This window comes from Amblyomma maculatum, chromosome 1, assembly GCF_055883805.1.
Source record: "Amblyomma maculatum isolate TAMU_Amacu chromosome 1, ASM5588380v1, whole genome shotgun sequence".
In the NCBI taxonomy this organism is placed as follows: domain Eukaryota; kingdom Metazoa; phylum Arthropoda; class Arachnida; order Ixodida; family Ixodidae; genus Amblyomma; species Amblyomma maculatum.
This window is the reverse complement of record NC_139344.1, coordinates 216,106,104-216,121,783: the sequence shown is the minus strand read 5'-3', so window position 1 is coordinate 216,121,783 and position 15,680 is coordinate 216,106,104. Positions and strand designations below refer to the sequence as shown.

Here is a 15,680-nt window from a genome sequence, read left to right as displayed (position 1 = left end):
CACTTAAGTTTTCCTATTGTCTTTTTGTTTTGGAACAATGTGTATAGCATTAGTAGAAAGGATCTCCATCTGGAACTAGTGTTTAATAAATAATTTTTGGCTGAATGTTTTTATTCTGTACTTTCAATTTTGATTGCTAACAATGGTTGCAAAGTCACAAGGTTCCTAAAAAAGGTACATATATACAGATAGCGAGGCTATCATAACATTGGAGGGACAAACAACAAAGCCAGCAAGAATAAAAAGAGGACTCAGGCAAGGCTGCCCCTTGTCACCCTTGCTATTCATGATATATATGAGTCAGGTGGAAAAATGGCTTGAAAAGAGTGACACATGAGTAAACTTGGAATATATGCAGGGAGGACAAAAAGTAAGCCAAGTGCTACCGAGATTGATGTACGCAGATGATACTGCCCTGCTGGCTGACAAGCGGGATGGGTTGCAGGAGCTAATGAGGATCTGTGGGACACAGGGCGTTCAGTTGTGGCTGCAATTCAGTAGAGAGAAATCGGGGATAATGGTATATAATGATGATAAATGTGACCAAACAGAAATACAGGTAACGAAGATTAACTATGTGAAAAAATATAAATGCCTGGGCATATGGCTAAATGAAAGCAAATACTATCTGGAAGAACAGTCTGTTATATGGGGTTTTATGGCGCATAAGCAACTCTATGATGCACCATACACAAGGTTACATGATTTGTGATATGAAGTACCTAGATTTAATATACTCATATTTGATTCAAAACATTTGCTTTTATAAGAAACATAAAAATGAGAGAAAAATTCACGAGTTCTTGTTCGCCAGAAAGCAATGCTGGATGAAATGGAATGCGTTCTTAGTAAAATACTTTTTCCTGAGCAACGTACGCTCAAAATGTGATTAACTGTGAGGTGAACATCACACATTTTAGATTTAGGTTTTTTTTTTTTTTTTGTCAACAAAAAGAGAAAAAAAAAAGGACACACTTGTGCGTGAAATGTGTGGTGATCATCGAACAGTTAATCACATTTTAATCTCATGTTCATATCTTTAAGTGCTCAGGAAAAAGTATTTTACTAAATTTTACAAAGAATGCATTCCATTTCATCCAGCATTGCTTTCTGGCAAACAAGCACTCGTAGATATTTTTTTGTCAACTACCCCGTCGAAGTGGCGCAGTGGTTATGGCACTTGACTACTGTTCCCAAGGACGGGGAATCGAATCCCAGCTTCGGCGGCTGCTTTTCGATGGAGGCGAAAAGCAAGGCGCCCTTGTACTGTGCGATGTCAGTGCACGTTAAAGAACCCCAGGTGGTCGAAATTTCCGGAGTCGTCCACTACGGAGTCTCTCATAGCCCGAGTCGCTTTGGGACATTAAACCCCACAAAACGAACAAACTTTTTCTGTCAACAGAAAATTATGGATGATGTGTGTATGTCCTATTAGTAGACAACATAAAATTACTTCAATAAAACGTTCCTGATGGCGGTACAATTTCCCTTCTCCTAAAAACAGTTTTACAGAATGAAGTTTATTGTTTGCTTCTTTTTCCCAAGCCGTCTGCCATTTTCTTTTCAGTTTCGAGTGCACTAACTTAAAGCAGTGTCTGTGTGGCATGTGTGCGTGTTTTATTTTCATACTTCTAGACTGTGTATTGCACGCACCTGCCCTTTCGTTACCGTTGATCCCAACGTGACTGGGGACCCAGCAGAATTTTATGGTACGTCGTTGTGTAGTGACCTTCGCTATATTGTGCATGATGCTTACATATTTAGAGTTTAACGCAGAAAGTACACTCTGGGAGTCTGTGTAAATGACACTGTCTTCGATGTTTTCATTTGCCATTTTTTTGTCAGCGGTATAGATGGCATAACACTCAGCGGTTAAAACTGTTGCATGCTGAGCAAGAAGTATTGCCTTTTCAGTTCTGTCTTCTATTACTGCACATTTGACAAGGTCTTCAGTTTTTGACCCGTCAGTGTAAAATGTCATGTAATTCCATGTAGTGTGAAATATTCTTGTAGTATATGCTCATGTGGTGTACAGGTTTGCTTTGCGAAGTTGCGAAACCACAGGCTGATTCTTAAGGGAAACGGAAAAGGGGGATTATAGGCCAGGCGGTGCAAGCTTCTGCCCGATAAAAAGGGTAAGGCCAGCAGATTCCATCCATTTGCGAGTATGAAAACCCTAGAGACATGCAAAACCTGCAATTTAATCGCTGCTTTTTGATATTAACTCACAACAATACTTAAACTAGTGTAAACACCGAGTACGTGAACCCCACCCATACAAGTGCCCTCCTCTAACCTCACTGCTAATTTCACATTTCCGTGCTGTTCCAGGAAAGCCCCTTCTCCTCTATCACGTGCTTCGCCCACACAACACTGACCTCCCCCATCCAGCCCAAGGACAAAATACAATCCTGCTTTGCAACTCCATTAGAGGCATGGTTAAATTAAGAGTGATTAGGAAATTTTGTCATCGCCATCTTCAATTTCTGTGCCATTGCGAAACAGTGCCAGCTCCCACTTTGCCTGCAATTTCAACCTGTGTGCATATGACTGATTGATAAACTTTCATTAACTGAAATATCAGTGTTGGCGGCAGTGGGTTAGGAAAGAGTTGGCGAGAGAACAATTTATCGGCAATCCTCGGCTGGCCTGTGTTGCAGCTGTGGATCGCTGTAACAGCATGAGCTAGCTGGTGCTGCGTTTCCTTGTCGGGGAGAAGGTCTTCTAACAAGTCAGGGCTGGAGCTATTTATTTTAGACATTATGGGGGGCTAGCCCTGCATCTCTATGCGTGGTATAATGTAACGGTGTCTACAAACCAGACATATTCGCTTTTATCGTGTGGGCCATTTCTTGTGGTATAGTGCTCGGTTTGAATACGTGTGTTTGTAGGCGCACAAGTGTAGTTGCTCGGCTTTGTCCTATGGAAGTGCTTACCTTCTACACCTCTCCCTACAACCCCAGATTGCTTGTCCATGTGTTTCTGGTGGTGGAGCCTGCATAAAGGGGGCGCTAGTTTGGAATTGTAACGTAAACATTTCCAGAAGCCAGAATGGCAACGACTGGATTAAGGACAATTATACTGCAGCTTTTGTGTGCCTCACTTGATCTCATATTCACTTGTGATAATGCAATCCTCCTTCAGCTACTGAAACCACAATAGCATGAACAAACAAATTTGTGTTGGCAAAATGACTAGCACAACATTCTAAAGCTAAAATATGCTAAGAAAATTTTGGTGTCTCTACTCTTTAAACTGCACTAAAATAGTTGTGAAACTACAGGTTAACTGCGAACATGGATGGTTACAACCTAGAAATTTCAACTTTTTAATATCAATCGCGATTTCCAAAGGCACTTCCGAAAGACAAAAGTAGCAGGTCCCAAAAATGGGCAACAGACCTTATACTTGGTGTAGGTGGCAGTCATGCGTGGCCAACTGTCCACGAGAATCTTCAGAAGCTCCTGAGTGCGTTTTCCTTTTGGTTTCATTAGGTCTGCCAAGCCAATATCAGCGACGGCCAAGGGGTGAAATAAGGCTTGCATCAGCTTCAGATAGTGAACCACTGGGGCACATTCATCGCTTCCTCCTTCAAGCCAAATGGCAGACAGGCTGCACGCAATACAATGACTATAAAGTCTGAGGTAGGAGAATCCAATTCCTGAAGTGTAGTTCGAATTCTGAGGCACCTTTCCAACATGTCCACCAGAGGGTCAAGGTCATTACTGGTCGACTTGGCTGTTGATGCGTGCCATAAATGAACATCAGCACAAAACATCATCAGTTTACTGTACCAGACTCAAACAGCAGCAGTTGTGCAAATACACAGTGCTGAACTCTCTACCCAATTTGTCAATGCTTTGATCGAAACAATAAATACTATAGGCAGTGCACTTAAAAGAATAGATTACTTTGGTCATCACTGTTATTCACTTCAAATTAAACAAAAAGCCAGACGTGACTTCACTTAATAAAACCAGTCCAAATGTTCACAAGTTTCCTACTACTGTGCGTACTTGTCCATAAGCTCTGTAAATTAACAAAATACAATGGCACGCAAAAACTACAAAATTTATTTTTTTAAGCTGACCCCCATTTCATGACTAACTACACTGAAAATGTACTACAAATATACACCCTTGATTAAGCTCAATATTGTAGTGCATTAAGCTGGACTCCACATATTAAAAGCAGCAACCAGTCTTCTTCCACAAGCCATCAAAATTTGTACCAGAAAACATACACTTTTATTGAAGAACAAAATAGATAAATATGCAATTATGCACCGGTGCATGACTTGTCATCTTCTTTATTAATGAACCTCCTGCAAAAGCGATGCAGAAAAATAAAGTTCAGAAATATTCAACACTCAAACTATGTTGCAATCTATGAGCAGCACAACAATTTAAAACTTTAGTCTAGCTTCAACCATCCAAAGGTTGTATGCTATCTTGAGTACTGCTGTTCCAAGCTGCATACTGCAAGCATTATGATGGAATTTCATGTGGTGACAAGGCTCATGTTCCCTAATCCATTTTCATATATAGTTTATGCATCCTGCAGGTTGGCCTTGAACTTCAGGAAATAAACAAACAAAAATTTGAGTTAGTTTGAACTAATTATTTGTTGTGACAATGCAGTAGCATAGGAACCTTGTTGTGAGCAGCCATATGCTATTATGAACAATTCTTTTATAGTCCATTTGTTGTCACCAAACTTGCTTATTTTATGAATTTCCTATTGTATTTTTCAGCTTTATAGCTGTCCAGCACCCTTGTCTGCACTTGTGAAATGCTTTCCTTAGTTGCTAACTGGGTGTCCCTCTTCGTACAGGCTCCATTTTCTATCCCCAGGCTGTCCAGCACTTTGCTTAGCTTGGCTCCCAGTAGTGTGAAAACAGTGTTCAAAGGTTCAATCCAAGCTTCTGTTTCGGTTTATCAATCTGCTGTTTCAACAGCCCAAAATATGCCTTTTTATTTTGCTTTTTAGCCGTCTGCTATTTTCTCGACAGCAGGTTTTTTTGGCTAGAGAGCACGAAAAACAAACACTCGAACTTGTAGATACACTCCGTGTTCAATTAATTGCGTGCTATGCGGCTGCATCTTGGAATCGGCGTTCATAGGCGCTTTCGGTGTTGAGTGCACCCCATCTCCCCAAAAAATAATATTAATATTACTACTGCGGAGATGACAACCAAAGTTAGTGAGAAATTTTTTCAAAACATGCACAATCAAAAACAACTAAAATTTAAAAAAACATCTTTTTCGTGAAAATTGTGATTTCAGCCCTGCATCATTCTTAAAAGGACTGCTAGCCACGACGCTTGTTAGCACCTGATTTGCGACCGGCTGAAATGGCACAAACAAGTAGGAGATAGAGAGAGAAAGCAAAGACGGGGGCGAAATGAAGAAAGGAAAGGGATAAGGTATGTGAAAATGCGTACATATCGCACCGCCGGCTGCTATTGTCACATCAGCTGAGCAGTTTAGACACTTTTACGCTATTCAAGATGCTTTGTGTGCAAAAGACTACATAGCGTATGCACTTTCTATGTAGTGTACTCTACGCCCCCACTACTGCCACCGCATCCCCATATACCAGGGAGAAAGTGGTGCAGTACACTCAAGTATGAGACTATTTTCCTCCTCACCACAAAACCGGTCTGTAGAACACAAGTTAAAAATTACAGCAGCTGCTAACTATAGGCAATCATTCCCGGCATGTGTATTACTCCAAAGAACAGCAAATGTTTGATATTTGATATTTGATTGATCAGTTTGATATTTAACTGCACTAAACCCAGATGAATAAAATTCTTGGACTTATAATATGGCCCGACTGTTTCCTTTTTATTTAGGCAACTAGAGAACCCTTAACAGCTGAGCGCTTTTTGTGAAAGAGGAATTGTGCTGTGGTTACTGCAGATTGAGTTGTATTCGACTACAAAATTTAAGGGTTTCAGCAGCTAACTTGCTTAGTTATCATTTGTTTCATTACTACAGTCATGATTAAAAGCAATAACATTACACATAACTAGCACTACTTGGCTTCAGGAGGCGGAAACAATGCAAGCATTATATATGCTTGCTGAAAACATTTATGTCAGTAAACATGTGCTGTTTTGTGCCCCCTCTTCATGCTTGTAGTATTCCTTCGGTTTGTGTGATCCAAGCATGCCTGTGAACAAAATGCATTTGCCCACTTCAGTTGGGAGTCGACAGGTAATCTTTTAAAGGACCTGGTACGCTGCAGTTTCAGCAGTAGATGCAGCGTCATCTGGGAGCCATCATGTAAAAATGCTGTTGTTTGGAACCGGCAACACCAGTGCCACCAATTCTGCGCTAGGATCCCATCCTGGCTTTCCCCAGGAACAGACGAAAAATGCACTGTGAAACACGCAACTACATTTACTATCACGCTTCTGATTATCACAATACCAACAGGAATGCCGTTAAAGAGCTGCCCAAGATCGGAATGAGACAGACAGCGTGCAAGGTCACTGTTTTTTGTATGTTTGATTATGCTTCTTAAACATGTGCCTAAATCTGTGTTGTAGCAAGCAATCTTGTAATGTAGCAAGAAAGCAGCATTAAGAACGGGGACAGAGAGGACAACAGACATGAACACTAGCCCGAGTTGGCACTCTGCATCTGATATTCACATCTCGTATCTGCTTCATTCCAGACAGTAATCGCATTGGCAACATCGAAAACTGAATTACACGCACTGTGAAGAAACGAGACATAAATGAATGAACTTCAATTCCAAACCACACGACCACGCATTTCTTGAAAATATCAGAGGGTACTGGCTCACTGAAAACTTATTCGCCCATATTATACACGTCCTTGAGCATATGGAATTTGCATCTGCACACTAACTTGTTTTAGAAACGTGTCAACATTTTCAGCGCTCAAAAAGCCACATAGCTGCACACACTGAAGAGCTTGCCCAGCCATGCCAGCCCTGCACTTTTTTTTTTTTGAGACTGCGCTGAAACACAACCCTTCGTTTGGACTGAGCCAGTGGCAAAGAAAATGAATGGCGGCGGACGTGGTCCCCGCTGGTGGGTTCCAACGGAGCTCAGAGCAGTGTTGCCGCATGCGCTCATGGTATGCCACTGGCACCTCAAGGAGATCCGATATAATTATTGCAAGGAATTCGTGGTCTTCCTGCTGTGGAAGATTTTTTTCAAACAGCTTATTCGTACTATGGGGATGGGTCTAGCTTGTCGGCATACTGCCACTGGGAGCAAAGCCCTGTTTGTTCATCATATGTCACCCTGCATCATTCTTAAAAGGACTGCTAGCCACGACGCTTGTTAGCACCTGATTTGCGGCCGGCTGAAACCAAGTGCTGTCATCAGAAGCATTCGTGCATGTAGGCCGGGTGAGTCCAGGCAAAGGAAAGCCCTCCCAGCTGAATATGAGTAGTGGATTTAGGTGCTTTGTTTTTCATGTATTTTGCCAAACTCCCTGCCTTTCCTCCTCATCTTCCTCCTCCTCCTTTCTTGCAACACATACACGCTGCATACATGTGTATGGTTGAATGTAGAACAGCAGCAGAAAGAATCTTTGTTCTATGGCAGTGATGCTATCTGAAAGCCGACACCTCACTGTCTTTCCATTGCCTTACATAAGAAAAGAACAACCTTTTCTACCCTTTATGAGCACACCAGGCCCATAGGCTCCAACTGAAATGTCCAATGTAATTATTCCATTTTGTTTAAAAACACAAGTGGCATCCAAATCGTTCCAAATACATAGATGGGAATTTTTCTGGGAATATTAAACTAAATGATCTGATTTCACCAAAGTACCAAACAATTTCTACACTTGATTTTCAGATTTATGACATCTTTCCTTTACTTAAAAATTTAAGCGCGTAACCAGATGAGAGAATGAGACATATCAGCATTAAAAAGGCAAGTCGCGCCTTGACATCAAGCATGAGCAGCCCGAAAAAAAATATAAATGACAACACAGTATTGTGATTAGAGCAACAGAGGGCTTGGATGCGTGATTTCGTTCTCTCAACTGTAGGGTCCTCTGAGCAGTGTCACCTGGAGATAAATAGCGAAAAGATTGTCAAAACGATTAAGAGCGCATTTAAAGCCCATCATTTTTGTTGCTTCTGTGGCGCAATAGATTAACACTATGTCAGCAGTGAAAGATCTTTTAAGATGCTCCGAGTGAAATTTTTTCTAACTTTTTTTTTTAATTCATAACATTCAAATAAATGACATCTTTCCTGGGGTGTGTTCCCCTTTAGGTTGCATTAGTGATTGTTTTTCTTAATAGCCGCAGAACCAGCCATGAATAGAGCCAGGCAGTGACAGCATGGCAACGGTTACACTACGCAATTACGTTCCCCATAATCATTTCGTGCCGAGTGAGTGTATGTTACCTTTAGGTTGAGTTCAGAGACACCTCTCAGCTAGAATTACCGTTTAACTCGCTGAGAGACAACCAGTAATGAGAAAAAAGTTGCCGGACCCTATCATTGAGAAAACGAAATTATGCAGCTTGGACACACAGATCTAGTCCATGCTTTAGTCAGCACCTGCTTTTTTAGTGTGTAGCACTACTAGCCGCAATCACGGGTTTCTCCGATGTCTGTCCGAAGCCACGAGTCCACTATCATGGGGGAGATTCCGAAGGGGCAGCCAAGTTTATTTATGACGGCCGCGCAGGAGGCTGCACTTCGGAAGTGATATAGGAACACATGGAAACGGGCGACGCCGTTGGTTCGGTCTGTTCCGATTCTCAGAAAAGTCGCGCTTTGACTGAGCCGCGAAGGAGCTAGGCAAGCCAGAGCAGTTAAAAAGCACAGCGTAAGCGCAGTGGTTATGGGTTCAGCCATAGCCTCCTCTATTTTCTTTGTGCCTGCTCAAACGCCGCTGAAGCGCCGTCGGGTAGCAACACCCCCTTTGCCGGATTTCTCCGCAGGGCGGCACTGCCAGCCCTGGATGGCAGGCTGGGGCTGCGGCGAGCGTAGGTCGACGTTCTGTTTAAGTTGTGTAGCCCTTGGTGTAGCTTCTCTCGTGTGCCACGAATTATGGCGTACTGCTGTGTGCGCAAATCAAACGTGAAGCGGAAAGTGCCAGGAATTCCCAGTGATGATTTAAGAGTGAAGTGGCTGCAAGTGATATCTAGGAAGTACTGGGTGCTAAATACGACATCACCAGGAGTGGAAGCAGGCTCGAGCATTTTAGAGCAGCTTTGGAGCAACAAAACGAGAGTTTTGGAGCACACTTCTATGGTCAAACGCCTTTGATGATTGTAGTTTTCTTTTTCTGAAATATAAAATCTCCAATCTGATTTCTTTTTATGCAAGTTCAATCCCTTTCCAACTTCGCACTCATTTCTGACAAGACGGCCAAAGCACGTAAAGAAATATAGCATAGGCCGACCTTAGAAAAAACTTGGAAAAGACCAGCATCAAATGTAACGCTTACTGGTGCACTTCATAACTGAACATCTAGTCTGACCTAATCATTGAGTCTGCTGCGTGCTTTCAAAATGTACATTGAGGTGATATTGAGCAAGAGAAGGAATCTTGCTAAGCCAATGCACGAATCAGTTGAGAATGCTGTGACTGTACTGGCAGACTGTGGAGTTCTAAAGTGCTCTTTCTCCGAGCACCACCTGCAGCTCTTAAAAATTTGTGTACCAAGTATTTCAGGCCCATATTTACTAACTATGCTCTGTCTGTAACAGACAAAAATGACTTGGCTAAGACATTCTTCGTCAAGCCACTGTCGCGGAAGCAACTGAAGCTATAGGAGAAGACTGATGAAAGTGAAAGTGATGAAATTTTTTATTTATTTTTTTTTTGTCGGCGTCTTCTACTTTCATCATGCACCATCCTGACCAGACGGGATTCTGTCAGACCTTTGACTTCAAGGAGAAGCCTGGAATACAAACTGAGACTAGCCTGATGTAGCAATAAAGCTGCTGTGATGCACATAAGCATATGTTTGCATTTCTTACTTTAACTGCATATTAACACAGAACTTTCTGTGCTCGTAGGCTGAAACTGAGCTGAAAATCAGCACGCATAAAAGAAAGATAGATATGCATAAAACATTAAAGGGAAGTGAGAAGAAAGAGTCTCATATAAATCTTACAATAGCTGTTTGACATGAAGTTTAGTTGCTTTTGCAGCTTCCATTTCGCGAGTAAATGTGGACCGGGAACAATATTATTATAGTGCATGGGTCTTTTTCACTATACATGGGCAATAAATCTATCATTTCTTTCGAGAAAAAGCCCTGACATCCACACTAACATCAGCACGATATTAGACGCAATTGCTATGACGGCATACTGCTGCTCTGCTATAAAAACATACAAGTTTAGGCTGACTCATATCAGGCAAATATGATATCATATATATCAGCCAAGCGTAGTGTGAATATGGAAATGATATGGCACTTCACGGTAGAATTTTCTTTTAGTACAAAATGAGCTGTAATTATTCTTTCAGCAGCATACATGCCATGTGCTGCTGCCTGTATGTCGTCTGCTCCACCCAGGACTGCTAGCGCCACCTATCGCCAGGAACGCGAACTTGCCTCGACGCCGCTAAACAGTGGTGTGCCGCTGAATTGAGCAGGCACTCAAGTATAAAGAAGGCTATGGTTCAGTGCTAACTGCTCTGTCTCTCGGTTTGAGGGGAAAGGGCGCAGAGGCCATAATGCGCGGCGGAACACATGCTGGGGTGAATGCGTGGCAGAGGGAGCTGTTGTCGGTGTCTTCACCGCTGCTGTTCATGCTTTATATGATAAACCTGGAACGGAAGATTCAAGAAAGTAACCTAGGTTTTAACCTGTCATATATAGATTAGGTGTAAAGGCGGTAAAGCAGCGCCTCCCCGGTTTGATGCATGCAGACGATATTGTACTGCTAGCTGAGAGTCTGGAAGAATTGCAAACTCTAGTTAAGTATTGCGGAGACGAAGGGGACACTCTAGGCTTCAGTTTTAGCGCAGTTAAGTTGGGTCTGATGATTTTCAACGACCCAACTGATCAGGGTCTTAAAATACCAGGCCATGAAATACCCACAGTAACAGAATATAAATATCTCGGGGTATGGGTAAACAAAGGATTGGCATACATTGGAAAGCATGAGTAATCACTCAAGTCCAAAGGGCGAAGAAATGTTGGGATAATGAAGCATAGGGCTTTGGGGGGTACAACAGGTATGAGGTTTTGAGGGGTATTTGGAAAGGAATTATGGTCCCTAGGCTTACCTTTGGAAATGCGGTTTTGTGCCTAAAATCAAAGGTACAGTCGACGTTAGAAATAAATCGGAGAGCCGTTGGACAATTAGCACTAGGTGCCCACGGCAAAACCACAAATGAGGCGGTACAGGGAGATATGGGCTAGGCATCTTTGAAATATGGGAAGCTCAGAGTAAAATATTATATGACGAATGCCTGAGGAAATTGGACAGTGACAGATCGGCCGCTAAAGTATTTAAATACCTATACCTAAAAAATGTTGAGTCACGATGGAGGAAAAGAACTAGGAAACTAACCGGTAAGTATGCTGGTCACAAGGACAAAGAAATAAATAGCGTTAAGCAACAGGTGAAAAACACAGAAGGTAAAAATTGGACAAATTCGATGGAAAAGAAACAGAGTGTGGAATTATACCGAAAGTGGAAAAGACAGATCAAGAAGGAAGCTTTCTTTGATAACTCAAGAGGCAGTGCCCTACTTTTTGAAGCTAGATCAGGGTGCCTTACAACACGCAGCTACAAAAAGAAATTTAACAATGAAGATGACGCATGTGCTGTATCATATGTGGTAACTCCAGTGAAACAATTGACCATATTATACTCGAATGTAATGGTATCCATCCGGAAGTCGATGCAGGCGCAGTCACTCTTCTTGAAGCTCCGGGGTTTAGAGATACCAGTGGCCCGGTGAATAAACCGGCGGTGGAAGCTAGCAAAAAACGACTGGAAGATTGGTGGCATAAAAGCAGAAAAGTGACAATGTTAGTAATGTAGAAACAAAAATTCAATAAATAGAATGATGGTATAGTTAACCAATCTAATCTAAAACAATAATTAAGATATAGGGAGAAAAATGAGCATGATAGCTACTGCTACCACCCCGTTTCAAAGGGGGCGCTCCTATATTCCATCCATCCATCTCGGAAAGACGCCTGGACAAAGGTATAACAGTGATAAGTGGTTCTACGCACCTACTTCGTATTTGTTTACCATTCAAATCGGCCATATTTTTTTTTTGACAAATGTGCATTCCTGATGCGTCCAAGTGAACAGCTTTTTTTTTTTCTTTTTGCTCTATCCGCGAAGAAATCATAAAACTTTTTTTTTTTGGGGGGGGGGGGGGGGGGACTGAAGATGCGCAGTCAAATTAGGGACTATAGTCAAGCACAGACCTTCTTTCACCGCTCTGCGTTTCATAATAAGTTTTTGCAAGTTAGCGAGAGTGTATCCCCCGTTTTTCCCTGTCCTCGTCAGACTGTGCGCTTATATATATATATTTTCATGTCTTATAGTTATCAGCAAGCTAAAATGCCAGGTTATAGCTTTCCGTTCTTTGTGTTTCCTTCCATAGTGATGAAAGGTGACCCCTTCAACTAACACCGCCACGAAATACAAAAGTTTCGTAAGCCTTTTGTTAGCAGTGAACATGAGTCAGGGCCCCCTATCCTGAACCTATCATTTGGCTACTGCTGCCTGAAACGACTACGACCGTGTCTCATATACCTCAAAAGTGATCAATCCGCCAACCTTCTCAGTTCAGTTCAGTCGTATCAGACTCTTCTTGACCCTATGGTCCATATCATGCCACGCTTTCCGGTCTCTCACTATCTTTCTAACATCAAATAACTTAATCTGCAGCGCCTCGAGGATACCACCTAACCATCGCGTTTGCTGCCTACACCTTCTCTGGTGACCCTCAACCTTTCCCAACATCAAATCTTCCTCCAGCGACTCCTCTCTTCTCATCAGATGACCAAAGTAGCTGAGCTTTAACTTTAGAATTTGACCCTCCAATGAGCAGTCAGGGTTTATGGTCTATAATAGCGACTGATTTGATCTTCTAGCAATCCAAGGAACTCTCAAGAGTCTCCACCAGCACCACAATTCAAACGCGTCAATTCTTCGGCAGTCAGCCTTCTTCACAGTCCAACTCTCGCATCCGTACATCACAACTGGAAAGACCATAGTATGCGTTATACGACTCTTGGTTGGCAGTCTAACGTCTCTGTTCTTTACTAGCCGGCCAAGGTTAGCCCTGGCTCTCTTTCCCAGAAGCAGGCGTCTCCTAATTTCATGGCTGCAGTCTCCTTCCGGGGTAATCTTGGAGCCCAAGAACAGAAAATCTGTCACAGCTTCCACTTCTTGTCCATTGATGCTCCAGGACTTGATAGGGCAAGACGCCATGATCTTTGTCTTTTTAATGTTCAGTTTAAGCCCAAACTTCTCACTCTCTTCTTGTACGCGCATCAGAAGCCTCTTGAGTTCCACTTCACTTTCTGCCATTAAAGTGGTATCATCCACATATCTAAGGTTGTTGATACGTTTTCCAGCAATCTTCACTCCAGCTGAAGACTCGTCCAGACTGGCCTTCCTCATGATGCACTCAGCACATAGGTTAAATAGGCAGGGCGACAGTATGCAGCCTTGTCTCACTCCTTTCTCAATCGGAAACCAATCAGTAAGACCATGCCCAGTTCTGACTGTGGCCTCTTGCCCTTCATACAGGTTCCTGAGGAGACAGATGAGGTGAATTGGAACTCCCATCCCTTGGAGAGCTTGCCACAATCTGCTGTGATCTATGCAGTCAAACGCTTTCACATAATCAATAAAGCAGAAGTAGATGGGTTTCTGGATCTCTCTTGCTTTTTCCATGATCCAGCGAAGGTTGGCAATCTGGTCTCTAGTTCCTCTGCCCTTGCAAAACCCAGCTTGCACGTCCGGAAGCTCCCGATCCACATACTGTTGCAGTCTACCTTGGAGGATTTTCAACATCACCTTGCTAGCATGCGGGACCTTGCTAGCATGCACATCCGGGTCTTTCTTGTACAGTTCTGTTTATTCCTGCCACCTCTTCTTTATCTCTGAGGCTTCAGTGAGGTCCCTGCCTCGTTTGTCCTTTATCACAACCAGCTTAGTACAGAAGCTTTCGTTATTATCTTTGATTGTCTTATACAGAGCTCGTGTTCCTCAATTGGCTGTTGTCCAGAACTGCTTGGCACCGTATGTTCAAGAAGGCATTCTTATCTCTCCTTGCTATTTTCTGAAAATCCGCATCGAGAACCTTGTATTTTTCTCTTTCCCACATAACTTTTGACATCCTCCTTCCTCAGCTATTTGCAAAGCCTCTTCAGATAACCAGTTCTTTCTTGCATTTCTTTTGCTTTGGAACTACCTTAGTAGAAACTTCTTGTATTATATCACGACCATTCACATCTCTTCAGGCTCTTTGTCTTCTAGATAAATCGATTCCTCACTTCCACAGCATATCCTGATGGAATTTGATCCAGATCATACCTGAAAGGCCTTCTAGTTTCCTGCGTTTTCCTCAATCGTAGCTTTAATTAGTCAACAAGAAGCTGATGATCGGTGCCACAATCGGCGGCCTTGTTTTTACTGCTTGTATAGCACTTCAACTCTGCCGGCAAAGAATATAATCAATCCGATTCCTGTACAGACCGTCCGGTGAAGTCCATGTGTACAGGCGCCTCTTGTGCTGTTGAAAATGAGTATTCGCTATGGTCAGGTTGTTTTCTTGACAAAACTCTACTAGCCTCTGCCCAGGTTCATTTGGCTCACCAAGACCGAACTCCCCACCTTAGCATTCCAGTCTCCTATGAGAAAAAGGACGCCTGATGATGGAGTGCGGTCTAAAAGGCATTGCAGGTCAGCATAAAATCTCTCAACATCAGCTTCTTCAGCAGTAGTATTGTATTGTATTGTATTGGGGTTTTATGGCGCATAAGCAACTGAGGCTATCATGCGCCAAGAGCAAGGTTAAAATCTGTTCTTATTTGAAAAGGGGAAGAAGGTTCGTTTAAGTTTACAGTTTATTCAGAACGTCTGCTTCTTTTAAAAAACTAAGAACACATGTTAAGTTTATTATTGCTCTTTCTCCTAAAAGTAATTTGGGATGGAAAGGGATGGCATGATCATAATTCAGCAGTAGTGGTTGGTGCATAGACTTGGATAACTTATGTTGAACGGGTGACCTTGGGTCCGAAGTGAAATCATTCGGTCGTTTTTGGGGTTGTGCCCTAGCACTGCTTTGCCCATTCTTCTGTTTACTATGAGAGCGACCCCATTGCCCACATAAAAAACAATGGTCGCCGGAATACCAACCTTCTAACGATAACTAATTAAAGAGGTTGAGGCAGACTTCTTACCACGGTGACAGTCTAGCTTGCTTCTGGTCCGTTCTGTCTGTATCAGGCTTCCTTTTGCTGCCAACGCTGTCAGAGGGGTTCCGGCGTTCCGCTGGCAGCCGTTGGTTCCATGCAGCGCGAGCATAGCGAGAAGCCGTGAGCGCGAGGTACGAGCAGCGCGCTTGGTACGTCGCGCCCTTGTCCCCTCGTGACCCTCGTGCACACGTGAGATTGCGTGATGTATAATGATGATGATCATATATCTCTGCACTGATTGGACTTTAAAAAAAAAAAA

The 15,680-nt window shown here is 42.7% G+C and overlaps 1 protein-coding gene across 1 annotated transcript; it reads right to left on the bottom strand.

The window, feature by feature from the left end:
* Positions 1–385: 385 nt before the first annotated feature.
* LOC146205599 (uncharacterized) lies at positions 386–15,617 on the bottom strand. The gene is made up of 5 exons (XM_084590289.1): positions 15,407–15,617; positions 3,690–3,738; positions 3,402–3,612; positions 2,937–2,995; positions 386–487 (listed from the first exon to the last, which is right to left on the bottom strand). Exons 1-5 carry the CDS (start codon positions 15,528–15,530, stop codon positions 478–480), a joined length of 453 nt encoding a protein of 150 aa, XP_084446415.1. The 5' UTR covers positions 15,531–15,617; the 3' UTR covers positions 386–477.
* Between the last annotated feature and the right edge of the window lie 63 nt (positions 15,618–15,680).

Bases quoted from the DNA above. Each gene is read 5' to 3' on its own strand.
- LOC146205599 (XM_084590289.1), bottom strand. From the start codon at position 15,530: ATGCTCGCGCTGCATGGAACCAACGGCTGCCAGCGGAACGCCGGAACC. The intron at 3,613-3,689 runs GTGCCTCAGAAT...TATTGCGTGCAG, and splicing joins CTGGTGGACATGTTGGAAAG to CCTGTCTGCCATTTGGCTTG. The intron at 2,996-3,401 runs GTCTGTTGCCCA...CCCTTTATGCAG, and splicing joins CCACCTACACCAAGTATAAG to GCTCCACCACCAGAAACACA.